Source organism: Myxine glutinosa, chromosome 2, assembly GCF_964187855.1.
Source record: "Myxine glutinosa chromosome 2, kmMyxGlut1.1, whole genome shotgun sequence".
Taxonomy (NCBI): Eukaryota; Metazoa; Chordata; class Myxini; order Myxiniformes; family Myxinidae; genus Myxine; species Myxine glutinosa.
Window position 1 is genome coordinate 251483656 of NC_136262.1, and position 16147 is coordinate 251499802.

The 16147-nt window shown below is 50.8% G+C and overlaps 1 protein-coding gene across 3 annotated transcripts in view; it reads right to left on the reverse strand.

Annotated features, from left to right (window-relative positions):
- Nucleotides 1–16147, reverse strand: part of HTR4 (5-hydroxytryptamine receptor 4) — a 140704-nt gene that overhangs the window by 80581 nt on the left and 43976 nt on the right. For all 3 annotated transcript variants that reach the window (XM_068105931.2, XM_068105930.2, XM_068105932.2), the window contains exon 5: nucleotides 13987–14140. In XM_068105931.2, the coding sequence (XP_067962032.1) occupies nucleotides 13987–14140 (154 nt within the window). The remainder of the gene's footprint in view (nucleotides 1–13986; nucleotides 14141–16147) is intronic.

Consider the following 16147-nt stretch of genomic DNA (forward strand, 5'->3'; position numbering starts at 1 on the left):
TAATTTTATTTTTCTATATATTTATTATATATATTTATTATATAATAAATTGCTTCCGGTCCGGTCTGGAGAGGACGCTGGCGTTACTTGTTCGCCGCTTCTCCGACTGGGCCATTGTACATAGTTTGCTTTTCTGGTGGTCGTGGCGGATCTTTGACCGTTGGGTCTGCCCTCTGCTCGGTCCTGGCTCTGCTCCTGGCTTCGCCTGCCCGGCTCCTCCACTGTTTCCTCAGGCCCGCTCCCGTTGTTTGCGGCTGCAGTCGTTTGCCGCTGCGTTTGCCGCTTTGCCTCCTCGACCTTGGCCTCGTACTCGTCCCTTCGCTCCTGCCTGGCATGGCTCTGCAGTACTCCGCCGCAAGGTTTCTTCTGCTCAATACCCGCTCCACCCCATCATGCATCTCTGCCATCAAATCAAATGGACTCCTCCGACGACCCAGGTACATTCACCGTGGCTCCGGTCGTAAGTTTGTTTATTTACAATCAGGTCACTCCATCCCCGTCCTCTGGTCGGCTCAGCGCACTCTCACTCTTCGTCCCAGCGCACCTGGTCACAGCAACGCACACAATCGCACGTCCTGCCTACGAACCCTGGCTAAATCACCTGAATTCATCCCTGCTGTTCAAAACAACATCAAGCTCACCCTGTTCAACACCCGGTCCCTCAACAACAAATGCCTCATCCTGAACGAATACATCCTGGATAACAAACTGGACTTTCTCTGTCTCACCGAAACCTGGCAACAACCACTGGACTACTACACGCTCAACCTCACCACACCCAATGGATATTCCTACGTCAATAAACCACGCTCGGAGGGCCGAGGTGGTGGAATTGCCGTTATCCACCGTCAAGACATCAAGACCAACCTCATCTCCATCTCATCTGCTCCATCATTTGAACACCTGGCTTTTAAACTCTCTGGTTGCACGCAGTCAGTCATGGCTGTCGTCTACCGCCCTCCCAAACCACACCCATCATTCCTGTCTGACTTCTCCTACTTTCTGACCCAGCTATGTTCCCTCTCCCCCTCAATCCTCCTCCTTGGTGATTTCAATATCCACATTGACTCCACTGACTCCACGCTAACCACTGACTTCACTGATTTACTCACCTGCTTTAACCTCACTCAACATGTCAACTTTCCTACCCATAACCGTGGTCACATTTTGGACCTTGTCTGCTCTACTGGACTAATTTTGCACCATCTCTCTGGCTTCGACCTCACTCTCTCTGACCACTTAGCCATCACTCTGACCTTCAACATCCCCGCCCCAACACCAAGGCATTATCGCACAATCAACTTCCGTAAGCTAAACGCTCTTTCACCTACCTCATTCTCATCCACCCTCTCTGAAAAAATGTCCACTTCTCCCTTCATTGACCTCCACACCCCTTCCGACCTCACTGACTACTACAACCACACTCTCTCCTCCTGCCTTGACCAGCTTGCGCCTGTAAAAACCAAAACAGTTTCTTTCACCCATTCTGCTCCCTGGTTTACCCCTGAACTCCGCCTGATGAAAACTCGTGCTCGCCAACTTGAAAGACTCCGCAATAAAACGGGTCTCACAGTTCACTCCCAAGCCTACAAGGACCACCTACAACACTACAAAGATGCCCTCTCCCGCGCCCGCTCTGCCTACTACTCTCAAATTATCCACTTTGGCTCCGGAAACCCAAAAGCACTCTTCTCGACAATAAACAAACTCCTCCGCCCCCTGAACACCACCACCCAGTCATTCACAGTAGACAACTGCATCTCCTTCCTCTCTTTCTTCCAACGCAAAATTGACAATATCTACAACAGCTTGACCACCGCTGCACCCGCTCCCCCTCCAACCACCTGCCCCCCCTTGTCCTGCCATCCCCTGTCTCGGTTCTCCCCAATCTCCCCTACTGACCTCTCTGAACTCCTCATAGGAATGAAAACTGCCACCTGCACTCTTGACCCCATCCCCTCCAGCTTTGTCAAAGCCTCCCTCCCTGCTCTCTCTCCACTTATCATTGCAACAATAAACTCCTCCCTGTCTACAGGCATCGTCCCACCTTCCCTCAAAATTGCTGCTGTTACCCCCATTCTAAAAAAACCTGGTCTAAACCCTGACACCCTAAACAACTTCAGACCCATCTCCAACCTACCATTTCTGTCAAAAGTTTTGGAACGCGCTGTAGCCACTCAACTCAAACATCATCTCTCTGCCAATAACCTGTATGAAACATTCCAATCCGGATTCCGCTCCAACCACAGTACTGAAACTGCTCTCCTCAAAATCACCAACGACCTTCTCCTCTCCTCTGACGCTGGCAACCTCAACATTCTCGTCCTCCTCGACCTCAGCGCCGCCTTTGACACCATCGATCACACCATCCTCCTCACCCGACTTGAATCCACCTTTAACGTTACCGGCACTGCCCTCTCTTGGATTAAATCATACCTCTCTGACAGATGCCAGTTCATCTCCATCAATAACTGCAAATCCCCCACTGCTCCCCTCCCCCAAGGTGTCCCCCAAGGTTCAGTTCTTGGCCCCCTCCTCTTCATCCTTTACCTGTCCCCCCTCGGTCACTTAATCCGCCGTCATGGTCTCCAATTCCACTGCTTCGCCGATGACATCCAGCTTTTCATCTCCACCAAGTCCGTCTCCACCGACACCCACTCTATCCTGACAAACTGCATCACTGAAATAAAATCCTGGCTTCAAATCAACTTCCTCAAGCTTAACTGTGATAAATCTGAAATAATCATCATTGGCCCAAAAACGCTCACAAAATCCACCCATAACTTTGCCCTCAACATCGACGGTATCCCAGTATCCACCTCCCCTCACATCCGGAATCTTGGCGTCATCTTTGACCAAACCCTTTCCTTCGACAAATACACTAAACAGATCACAAAGTCAGCCTTCTTTCACCTGAAAAACATTGCCCGTCTCCGCTCATCCCTCTCCTCCACGGCTGCAGAAACCCTCATCCACGCCTTCATCACCTCCCGTCTGGACTACTGCAATAGCCTCCTCTATGGTTCACCCTCAATAATCACCAATAAACTCCAATACATTCAGAACTCCGCTGCCCGTCTACTCACCCATTCCCGGACCCATGACCACATCACCCCCGTCCTTTACAAGCTTCACTGGCTCCCCATCCCCCAGAGAATCCAGTACAAAATCCTCCTCTTGACATACAAAGCCCTCCATAACCTGGCCCCATCCTACCTGGCTGACCTCCTCTCCAGACACACTCCCACCCGCAACCTCCGCTCTGCTGGTACCAACCTCCTGACCCCCTCCATCCGGACCAAATTCAGATCCTGGGGGACAGGGCCTTCTCCATCGCTGCTCCCACCCTCTGGAATTCACTACCTCACACCATCAGAGACTCCTCCTTACTCACCACATTCAAAACATCACTAAAGACCCACCTGTTCAACACTGCATTCAACATTCAACCCACAGCATTTAACCCCTGACTATCACTTCTCCTTCTCCCTCCTTTTGCTTTAAATATTTCCCTATTGATTCTTGTCTTTTTGCAATTGTTGTTTTCATGTATTGTTATGCATTATGTTTGCCACTCTGTCAAAGCGCCTTTGGGCTTCTGGAAAAGCGCTATACAAAATAAATGAATTATTATTATTATTATTATATATATAATTTTATTTTTATATATATTTATTATATATATTTATGATATATATATAAATATATTTATATTTATAATTTATTTTATATATATTTATTACATATATTTATTATATATATTTATTATATATATATATTATATATATATATATATATATATATATATATATATATATATATATATATATATATATATATATATATATATATATATAAAAATATAATTATATATATATATATATATATATATAATTTTATTTTTATATATATTTATTATATATATTTATTATATATATATATATAATATATATATATATATTATATATAATTTTATTTATATATATATTTATTATATATATATATTATACAGACTTGGCATTTAATATGGAATATTTTTTTTGTGGGGGTGAACTTACTTTTCAAGATGTCTTAGAACCAAAAGTTCATTGGAATTATGTTGAAATTATTCTAGATTTTGTTAATGTGACCTTTAAAAGAAACAAACACCACATTTGACATTTCGAAAAAATAAATTGATCCTTGATAGTCAGGTTCACTATGTCAATAAATTATATTTCGTTCAAAATCATGGTCGATTAGCAAACCTATACATTTTTGGAAAGGTTGTAGCATAAGGAAACTAAAAATCAATGTTTACATTTGGAGAGATACCTGTATGGCGGCCATTTTGGATTTTCAAAATGGCCACTGTAAAATACATATTTTGTTCAATTTCTGCCTCTAATTACCCTAAAAACTTTTTAAAATATACTAAACCTAAATTTTCAGGGACAAGGAATCCAATGAAAATATCAAATTAGTGCTATGGGGAATGGTAAGACACGAATCAAAGGTTTTGAATTGCAAAATACTGTCTTTATATTCGCGATAAGTTGCATAATCAAATACATGTTATCATTTTGTACAGGCAGTTAATAACATCAAAATGTGTCACAATAATTCATATCACCAAATATACACAGGCAGTCAGCAAAATCATACATACACATGCAGTCAGTATAACTTCACATCCACACAGGCAGTCAATGACAAAATATACACAGGCAGTCAATGGCATCAAACATACACGATTACAGAATATGCCATTTAGAGTTCGTCATCACTGTCCTGTGTGTCGTATCCGACAATATAGTCCGCATCGTTTTCACAGTCCGTTCAACACAAGCGAAGGTCAGTCAAATTGATTGGCAAATCGAATTGGTCGAATGGTCAATCGAATCGAATCGAATCGATCGAATTGGTCGAATGGTCGAATGGTCGATCGAAGCGATTGGTCGAATGGTCGAATCGAATTGGTCGATTGGTCGAATTGGTCGAATTGGTCGAATCGAATTGGTCGGAATTGGCAAATGTAAACATTGATTTTCAGATTTTCCATGTAATAACGTTTCCAAAAATGTATAGGTTTGCTAATCTACCATGATTTTGAACGAAAAAACATAGTGAACCTGACTATGATGTAAACTGATATCGAACTCAATTCATGGACAGTACTGTGTTAAACTTCTGTACGTTTTCCAGAAGTATCTCTTTATTTTGCACATTAGCCAAAAAATTTTTAAACAAAAACAAAAGTTAAATTACGACTGGGATTACGGACAGTAAAATTACAGTTCAGTACTTCGTGTAACCCCCACGAGCATTCAGGAGAGCACGTACACGTCGAGGCATGCTGTTCACGAGATTTGCCAAGGTTTGGACAGGAATCGCTTGCCATGCAGTGACAATAGCCTGCTGCAATTCACGCACAGAGGTCGGCTGCTGGTCCAAGTGGTCGATTTGATGCGTTAATTCTGCCCACAAGTTCTCTATCGGATTCATATCCGGGGACATGGCAGGCCACTCCATATGCTCCACACCACGGTCAGCAAGAAAGTGTTGGATCATGCGAACACGATGAGGCCGTGCATTGTCATCTTGGAAGACCAAAGTTTCCTCAAAAGGCTGCACGAGCAAATGGAAGCAATGTTTCCTCCAGAATGGCCCTGTACTTGAACTGGTTCAGGTTTCCATTCAGAACAACCAGGTCAGTTTTGCCTCCTGCATGAAAAACAGCCCAAACGGTCACCCCACCACCTCCAGCTTGGACTCTTGGCACTATACAATCTTTGTTGCAGGCTAAATGCACTTGTCTGCGCACTCGGACACGGCCATCTTGACGATAGACCAGAAATCTAGACTCCTCACTGAAGATCATGTGATTCCAGTGTCCTGGCTGCCATTGACAGTGCTCTCTGGCCCACTGCAATCGGCGCTGGTGGTGTTGTCTGGTCAGGCGTGGCTTTCTCAGGGGACGCCTGGCATGATAGCCTGCTTGAACCAGTCATTGGTTGACTAGCCTTCTGGATACAGGCACATTTGTCAGTTGCTGCCACTCAGCCCTAAGCCGATTAGCTGACTTGGTACGGCCATTGCGGACTAACCGGTGCAGCTGGCAATCATCCCTCCTTGTGGTTCTGCGGGGACGTCCTGGCCTCGGTATTGGAGTAGGGATACCCCTCTGAGCATTTTGTTTCGTGATCTTTGACACCTGACCTTGAGTGATGCCATACTGCCGAGCAATAGCACGCTCTTTCATGCCGTAATTTCGTAAAGCCACCACTCCATGACATACAGCATTGTCGAGTTGACGGACCATCTCCAGAGGAAGTGGCAATAACTTTTGGAGACGTGCAGCAGTTGTTTTCCACTAATACAGAACACAACAACCCTTGTATACCCGACTGTGAAGCCAATCGTCAAATGCACCTGTCCATACATTTTGCCACGCCACCTGTGATATAATCCTGTTGTTGACTTCTTCCTGCGACAGACAATCAGTGACATGGTTCTTTTAACAAATAAATCACCAAAGAGTAAAAGAAACTCACCAGATTGATATACTGAGTTCAGAAAGTAAACCCAAGTGAAGAAAAAAAAAATATCCCATATTAAATGCCATCTGTATATATATATAGTGTTGTGGATATGAGAATTGTGTTTTTTTATTGTGTTGTGAAATATCACCCTCCTTCCTCAATTTGTTGTGTATAAAGGTCAAAGGTCGTGCCCGTAGTTATTCCATATACAATCACGTAGCCAATCGTAGAACTCCTTGTTCAGTAGTTATCTCCTTATTCTGTGTATTAGATTAAGGCTGTGTCTTCCATTAATTGACACTCCATTGCACCGAAGTCAAATAAGCTTGGTCCCCTTTCGTCAATTGCCAACTGCATTGGGCGGTTTGCTACATTCCGCTGCTGCTGTGGGTTTGTGGTTTTTTCGCTGCAAGACTCCATTAGCCACGAGGTCATCTCGGAGCAGAAGGTGGGAGGAGTCGGCCCAGCGCCGGGAACAAGGCGTGGCCTTGCAAACGCCTCCTCTAGGGGCGGGATCAGTGAGCCCTCGCGACCAATCAGGGCCGAGGCGAGCTCACCGATGGGCGTGTCCTGGAGGCCGGCGGCTTGATCGCCCGAGGCGTTATATAAGCGCGCGCGGAAGCCTTTGAGAGAGTCAGAGAGTTGCGTCAGAGAAACGGCAGAGCAGAGAGAGAGAACCCGTCACGCAAGGCCCCCACGTCAGATGCGGCACACCACCAGCAGCTTTGACTCCACCAAGCAGCGTTGGCTCCACCAGCAGCTTTGACTCCACCAAGCAGCGTTGGCTCCACCAGCAGCTTTGACTCCACCAAGTAGCGTTGGCTCCACCAGGCAGCTTCGACCCGTTACCCCGCGGGAACCAGGATCTGTGGCATAGGTGGCCGTCGAGGTCCAGCCCAAAGTCCCGTGCGGGATCAAGCCCGAACCATCTGCCCCAGCTGAACCTTCCTCTCTCCTTCCAGTCCTTCATTCCTGCCATTCCATCCTTCTGTGTACGTGAGTTTGTTCTGTGTGTCTTGTCCTGGGGTATAAGTTAAGCCTGTTTAGTTAAGTTAAATTGCACTGTGTCCTTCTGGTCCGTCCCTCTTTCTGCATTATTTTATTATCCTTCCTTCTTCCTTGGTTTCTTTCATTGTGTAGATAGTAGTAATAAATAATAGTCGTATTTCCAACCTTTTGCCTTCGTCTTCCTCTTCTTCACATCCGTCGTCTTTGTCTTTTCCCCATTGAATACCTGTGGCACGATTTGGCCAACGTTACGAATCGGGTCTAGTCTTGGTAAACGGCTCACGCCGCAGTTCGCTTCGCTCGGCGCAAACATCCAATCCATTACGCTGCGGCCGTGAGCGGGGGAGTATTTCCTCGCGTGCCGGGAAGCGCTGGTAATTAGGTCATAGGACGTTTGGGCCTACTACCCTAACCAGCGCCGACCGGGCATGGCGTCATACCCCCGAGATCACGTCGGTCAGTAACAAACGAGGGGATTAATCCCCCCTTCTTAAGGGGAAGAAGGCCGACGTTAGAGATCCGCAACAATATAGTTAATTTTATTTTTATATATACTTATTATATATATATATTTATATATATACAGTAGTTTTATTTATATATATATTTATTATATATATTTATTATATATATATATATATATATAATTTTATTTTTATATATATTTATTATATATATATATTATATATATATATATAATTTTATTTTTATATATATTTATTATATATATATATACATAATTTTATTTTTATTTGTATTTGTTTATTATATATATATATATATATATATATATATATATATATATATATATATATATATATATATATATATATATAATCTTTAATCTGTTTACATATTTATATATTTATTTGAGCCAGTCATTGATGAGGTAGGCATAATAACCTAAATATTGGAGATCTAATGAAGGTGAAAGTATGCAATTTCTTCAGCATACTACCGCTACTGCTACTTCTTTAAGAGTCCTAAATATTCCCACTTTCTTGTGGGGTTGAAGTTTCTGACTCACTTTTTTGACAAGCCGACTGTAAAGGCCTGATGTTTGACTGAAGGAAATTGGAATTTGATCAGGATGCCGGTAATAACTAGCCTTCCATCTGTGAACGACACCATGGGATCTTTAACATCTACCAGTTAATTCTAGCAGATGGGACATCCAGCTCAACATCCATTTGAGGGATGGCAGACCTTGTGATTCAAACCTCTGCCTGGAAGACACCAATTCGGCAGTTTCCAGTCAGGTCAGGAATCGAACCCAAGGCAGAGAGCTAACAGATAAGTGTATCACCTTTACACAATCATCTACAGCTTCCTAAGCATCTACAGCATCAACAACCAATAGCAATTTGTTCCACCTGTTACCAAATATATTTGTGATGTCATGCAAATTAACTCAACAACTGCAGGTACTTCTGGAAAGCATATTGTTGACGCGATGCGTCAAGTATAAGAGCAAAACCTTTGAAAGCAAAAACCGAGACAACTAGAACGACACTCGGTAGAGCACATACCTCCGCCAGGATGAACAGTTTACATTTTGTATCCTACTGATAGGCCGGAATCTAATCGGCTTGTTCTTGTCAAATACCCAACTCATTCACCAAGTTTTGCTATAACTCGTCCACAACTTTTTTAAATATCATGTTGTGGCGGACACGAAAGCTCACTGGCGTGAGGGCATCATTCCGCGCACCAAGTGGGCGGCGGCCACGCCCGAAGGGTAGGCGTGGCCGTGGGATATACACCGGGCACGCAGCCCGGAGCGCCCCAGTGCTACAGTGAGCTCTTATAATAAAGACTCTTAAACTTACTGCGTTGTCCGCTTCTTCTTGTTGTACAAGTAAGCGCGCGACGCGCGTAGCACCGCGCTTTATTGGTGACCCTCCGACGTTGGATCAGCCGTCGCTGACCGACCGAATACACCATCGCAATGGCAAACAACGCGGTTACGATCAAACTCCCCGAGTTCTGGGAGGCGCAAGCTGAAGTATGGTTCCTGCAGGCGGAAGCCCAGTTCCGACTTCGAGGCATCACGGTGGACGAGACCATGTACTGCCACGTGGTCGCCTCCCTCGGGCCCGGCACGGCCGCCCGCGTCGTGTCGGTCCTGAGGACCCCACCGACCGACGGCAGGTACGAGGCGATCAAGCGTCTCCTCCTCGCCACGTTCGGCCTCACGGTGGACGCTCGGGCCGACCGCCTCCTGGACCTCCCCGAGCTCGGTGACACGCGACCGTCGGTCCGCATGGACCATATGCTGTCCTTGATGGGCGACGAAACCCCAGACGCTCTATTCCGGGCGTTGTTTCGACGCCAGCTGCCGGCACGAGTCCGCCTCGCGTTGGCCGGTTCTGCGACGACGGAACCCCGAGCTCTCGCTGCCGAGGCCGACAGGTTCTTCGCGGCTTTGGACACCCAGGCGAGTTTTGGCGCGGCCGTCGCGGCTCTCGGGAATGACCCTGATGCTGATGCACCACACCTCGTGGATCTCGAGGCTGATGCGCATTTCGTGTCCGCCGCTACGCCCCGCCCACCGCCGCCGCCGCGGAAAAAACCGCGGCCTCCGCCGCCTTCGCCGCAAACCTGGTGTTTTTTTTCCACGCCAAGTTCGGCCACGAGGCTCGGCAATGTCGCCCACCGTGCTCATTCGGCAGGTCGGGAAACACCCGGGCCGGCCCTCGGTAGTGGCACTGAGCGCCGGCCGTGCAAACAGCCTACTGTTCATCACGGACACCTTATCCGGGCGCCGTTACCTGTGCGACATGGGAGCGCAGGTGAGTGTCGTTCCCGCCAGTACGTCCGACAAGCAGTCCGCGGGCCGGGGCCCCGCGCTGCTTGCTGCCAACGGTACGTCCATTCGCACGTACGGAAAACGCTGCCTTTCTCTGCGGTTCGGAGGGCAGGTTTTCCGGTGGTCGTTCGTCACTGCCGACGTGCCTATGGCACTGCTCGGCGCGGACTTCCTGTGTGCCAATGGTCTACTGGTGGACGTAAAGCACAGAAGGCTTGTCCAGGCTGAGACATTCAGCTTGCTCGCGTGCGCGCTGCCCGCCTCGTTGAGCAGCTCCCGGAGCGGCTCATCGAGCGGCTCGCCGAGCGTCTTGCTGAGCGGTTCGGTTCCGGCCAGGTTCATCTGTACGCTTCCGGCAGCGAACGAATTCACCCGCCTCCTCGCGGGTTTCCCGGCCCTCACGTGGCCCACCTTCTCGGCGGGGGCCGTCAAGCACGGGGTGGAACACCACATCCCCACCGCCGGGCCACCGGTCTACGCCCGGGCACACCGCCTCGAGCCGACGAAGCTCACCATAGCTAAAGCGGAGTTCGCTACGCTGGAGCGGCTCGGCATCGTGCGGCGCTCCGAGAGTGCTTGGGCGTCGCCGCTTCACATCGTGCCAAAGCCCGGCGGGGGATGGCGACCGTGCGGGGACTACCGGCGCCTCAACGACGCCACCACCCCCGACCGCTACCCCGTCCCCCAAATCCAGGACTTCTCCGCCCGGTTGGCGGGCATGTCCTTCTTTTCAAAGGTGGACCTCATACGCGGCTACCATCAGTTCCCCTTCAGGCCGGAGGACATCCCGAAGACGGCGGTCATCACGCCGTTTGGCCTTTTCGAATTTCTTCGGATGACCTTCGGTTTGAAAAATGCGGCTCAGGCGTCCCAGCGCCTAATGGACAGCGTCTTGCGCGACTTGGATTTCGTCTACGTGTACCTGGACGACATCCTCGTCGCCAGCGCGTCCCATGAAGGGCACCTACACCATCTCCGCACGCTCTTCGCACGTCTGGGCCAGCATGGCCTCATCATGAACCCCGCGAAGTGCCGGTTCGGCGTCGCCGACATCGACTTTTTGGGGCACCGCATCACCAGGCACGGGGCCGTCCCCCTACCGGCCAAGGTGGAGGCAGTGAAGGGGTTTCCGCACCCCCGCACGATCAAGGGGCTCCAGGAGTTCCTGGGCATGGTAAACTTTTACCATCGGTTCCTGCTCCGCATCGCCCAGCTCCTGCGCCCCTTGCACGAGGCCCTCCGAGGGAAGCCGGGCAAAGGTGACGTTACCTGGACCGAGCAGATGGACGCGGCATTCGTGGGCGCGAAGCTCGCCTTGGCTGACGCCACCATGCTCGCGCACCCGGCGCCCGATGCACCGATCGCCCTCACCACCGTCGCGTCAGACTATGCGGTGGGCGCGGTGCACGAGCAATGGGTGCGTGGTGCCTGGCAACCGCTGGCGTTCTTCAGCCGGCAGCTTCGCCCGCCCGAACGCCGCTATAGTACCTTCGACCGCGAGTTGCTCGGGCTTCACCTGGCGGTCAGGCACTTCCGCTATCTGCTCGAGGGCCGTGCGTTCACGGCCTTCGTCGACCACAAGCCACTGGTTTTCGCGATGGGCAAGGTTGCCGAGCCGTGGTCGGCCCGGCAGCAGCGTCACCTCTCGGCCGTGTCCGAGTACACAACGGACATCCGGCACGTCGCGGGGAAGGACAACCCGGTGGCGGATTGCCTTTCCCGGTCCGTCGCCCACGCAGTCCACCTTGGCATCGACTATGCCCGGATTGCGGCAGACCAGGCCGCCGACCCCGGCGTCCAGGCCTTGCGGACCGCCGTCACGGGCCTCCGCGTCACCGAGGTGCCGTTCAACGGCGCGGCCCTCTTGTGCGACGTCTCCCTCGGGCGGCCTCGCCCCATCGTGCCCGCGGGCTGGCAGCGCCAGGTTTTTGATGCCATCCACGGCCTGTCCCACCCAGGCACGAAGGCCTTCCAGAGGTTGGTCGCCGACAAGTTTGTCTGGCATGGCCTCCGGAAGGCCGTCCGCGGCTGGACCAGGACGTGCCTCGCGTGCCAGCGCGCGAAGGTGCACCGGCACACCCAGGCCCCATTGGCCTCGTTTACGGTGCCGGCACGTAAGTTCGACCACGTGCACGTGGACCTGGTGGGACCTCTGCCCCCCTCGCGGGGATTCACCCACATCCTCACCATGGTGGACCACACCACCCGGTGGCCGGAGGCCGTGCCTTTGGCGGCGACGACGGCGGCGGACATCGCGCAGGCGTTCATCACCACCTGGGTCACCCGGTTCGGCGCCCCCTCGGACATCTCGTCTGACCGCGGCCCCCAGTTCACCTCGGAGCTCTGGGGGGCGGTCGCGCGGGGGCTCGGGGTCCAGCTGCACCGAACCACGGCCTACCACCCCCAGGCCAACGGCCTGTGCGAGCGGTTCCACCGCTCGTTGAAGGCCGCGCTCCGGGCCACCCTCAGCGACGGCAGCTGGGTCGACAGGCTCCTCTGGGGGTCCTGCTGGGCCTCCGGACGGCGCCCAAGGACGACCTGCGCGCATCCGCGGCGGAGTTGGTCTTCGGACAACCGCTGCGGGTGCCGGGCGAGTTCCTCCCCGACCCCATGGCACCATGGTCCGCGGCGCAGGATCGCTCCGCGCTGCAGGAGACCGCCGGAGGTTCGCCCCGGTGCCGACGGCGCACCACAGGCACGTGCCTACGCACTTCGCCCCGGAGCTTCGCACCGCGGAGTACGTCTTCATCCAGCACGACGCCCACCAGACACCACTGCGGCCCCCGACGGGCCTTTCCGCGTGCTGGGTGAAACATTTCACCTTGGACATCGGCGGCACTCCCGACCGCATCTCGGTGGATCGCCTCAAGCCGGCCCACCTCGACGTGGACCACCCACTGCCGGTGGATCGGCCCCTGCGTCGGGGCCGCCCCCCTGCGGGCGGACCCCCGGCACCGCCCAGGCCCGCCGGCATGCCGCCCCCTGGTCCTGCACCCATCCCGGGTGCGGCCGGAGGCATCCCGGCTGGCATCCCTGCACCCCGGATGCCGCCAGTCGCCAGAGGGCGCTTCGGCCGGGTCATCCGGTTGCCCCGCAAACTGGCCCTCCAGGTGCGCGGGAATTCTGGGGGGGCGCGTGTGGCGGACACGAAAGCTCACTGGCGTGAGGGCATCATTCCGCGCACCAAGTGGGTGGCGGCCACGCCCGAGGGGTAGGCGTGGCCACGGGATATACACCGGGCGCGCAGCCCGGAGCACCCCAGTGCTACAGTGAGCTCTTATAATAAAGACTCTTAAACTTACTGCGTTGTCCGCTTCCTTCCTGTTGTACAAGTAAGCGCGCGTAGCACCGCGCTTTAATGTCATGTATCGCTTTTCACCCGATCTCTCAATGGTGAAGAATCACTTGAAAATTAAATAATGTTCGTATCCGAATCCTTATTCAGATCTTCACCAAAATCGAATCGATTCGTCCTGCTCACATAACTCTCTCTCTCTCAGCAAACTAGCTCTCTGCTGAGTTTTACCCACATTGTGAGATTTCAGGTTAATGTCTGTTTGGCCAGAGATTTATGGCTGCAAGGTGGCGGCCATAGTGGGTGCCTTGGCTCCCGGTATCAGCGACTGCAGCTGGCACCGAAATACTCACCAGCCACTCGATTCCGATGCCATTCCAGCCGTTCATGATAGGAATGAAGGAGATCAAGGAAGGTAGCACCCAGCAGGCCCCAAGCATCCATACCAACCGCAGTGGGGTCATCTTGTTCTGGTAAACAAGTGGCTTGCAGCAAATGGCATAGTATCTGTCGGAAGGATAACGAGAAAAAGCATGGAGGTTTACTGTGTTGCATTTCGAACAGACTATGCAAACGTTAAAGAGATTTTACCTTCACGTGCAGAGTAAGGTAGGGCAAAATGCCACCTTCGGACCCCCCCCACCCCCAAAGATTACGGAAACACATGCATATCATGGATACGAGCAGATAACTCATCTCCATCATGCTGTTGTGAGGGAATTCGTTTCCAATAGAGTGTGGAATATTTAAGGAGTTTCCTGGGAATGTCCTTTCACAGCATAATGGCAGGGACTCGTGAAAATTCCATGTGATGTAAGATGCGACTTCAAGTACTCAAACCCTTTCTTCTTCAAGTCCTCAAACCCCACCCCCTCTCAAGCCCTCCCCTCCCAGCACCAAGTCCTCACATCCAAGTCTTCATGCCCTTCCCCAACCCAAGACTTCAACCCCCCCCCCCCTCCTGTTCCTTCTCTGCCCCCAGCCCCCTTCACCTCTCTGTCCTCCACTCCACCTTTCTTCAAGTCCTCAACACCCTCCCACCCACCCAACGTCAACAACCCCCATTTTCTTCTTCAAGTTCTCAACCCCAACTCCCAACCCCAAGTCCTCAACCTGCCCGCCCCCTCCCCCCAAAGCCTCAACTCCCCTTTTGCAATTCTGTCCCTTCTCTGCCCCTCAACCCCCCTTCCACCTCTCTGTCCTCCACTCCACTTTCTTCAAGTCCTCAACACCCTCCCACCCCACCCCAGGTCAACAACCCGCATTTTCTTCTTCAAGTTCTCAACCCCACTCCCAACCCCAAGTCCTCAACCCCCCACCTGCCCAAAAGCCTCAACTCCCCTTTCCCAATTCTGTCCCTTCTCTGCCCCTCATTTCAACTCTGTTCTCCACTCCCCCGTTCTTCCTCAAGTGCTCGTACCATCCCCCATCCACACGACATGTCCGCAGCTCCCCCTTTTTTTCTTCAAGTCCTCAACCTCCCGCCCTACCCTGCCAGCTACAAGTCTGCATAATAGTCACCAACTGTCAAGACTGCTGAGGTTTCTTGGTGAAGTAAATCGACGAAAGGTAAATTATTCGTTGGAAGGAATTGACTGAACAATTTGTGGTTAAATTATTATTTTTACTTTTGGCAGGTGTGTGAACCAGCCATTCTGACATTATACACCACCCGTGAAACTTGGGTCTTCCACACACACAAGGTATTGTCGACGTTATTTTGTATGCCTCACATGTGCATGAAAATAAAGTGGAAGCATTAGTAACCAATGACTCTGAGCCTATACACCACCAGTGTGCACAAGAAAAATGCACATAACTCGAAAATTGCGCGAATATCGATATTTTAAAATCTCTGCATGCACTGTCCGGACCCAAGATCTATTAAATAAGGTATCATCCAGCATTATATGTGCTGTGGTTATGATGTTTACCCCGTTCAGATACAATCGTGCGGCTTGCATTTATATCTAGACGAGCAAATAATCCGGTTCCACCGGTTGTTGTAAGAGAATTAGTTTCCAATGGAGTGTAGAATATTTATGGAGTTTGACAGGACGGCCCGTGACAGTATAATGGCAAGGACCCGTCAAAATTCCGTTTCATGTAAAATGTGACTTCAAGTCCTCAACCCCTTTCTTCACCCCCAAGTCTTCAAGCCCCCCTTGCAAACTCCAAGTCCTCAACCTGCCACTAAAACTTGAAGTCTTCAACCCCCCTCCTCCCCCTCCAAACTCTGTCCCATATTTGGTCTCCCCTCCAAACTCCAAGCCTTAAAACCTCCTCACTTTCCTCCCTCCTCCCAAAGTCTCAACCTCCCCCTCTCAACTCTGTCCCATCCTTGCTCTTCTCATCCCTTCCAAAACACAACTCCCCCTCCTCCAACTCCCCAAGGGCTCTCCTTCCTCCCCCTCATAAAAGCAAAAGCATATTCATATATTTATCACACATTCTTACATCAGATAGATAGATAGACAGACAGCCAATACAAAATTGCATAGTATAGACATTACA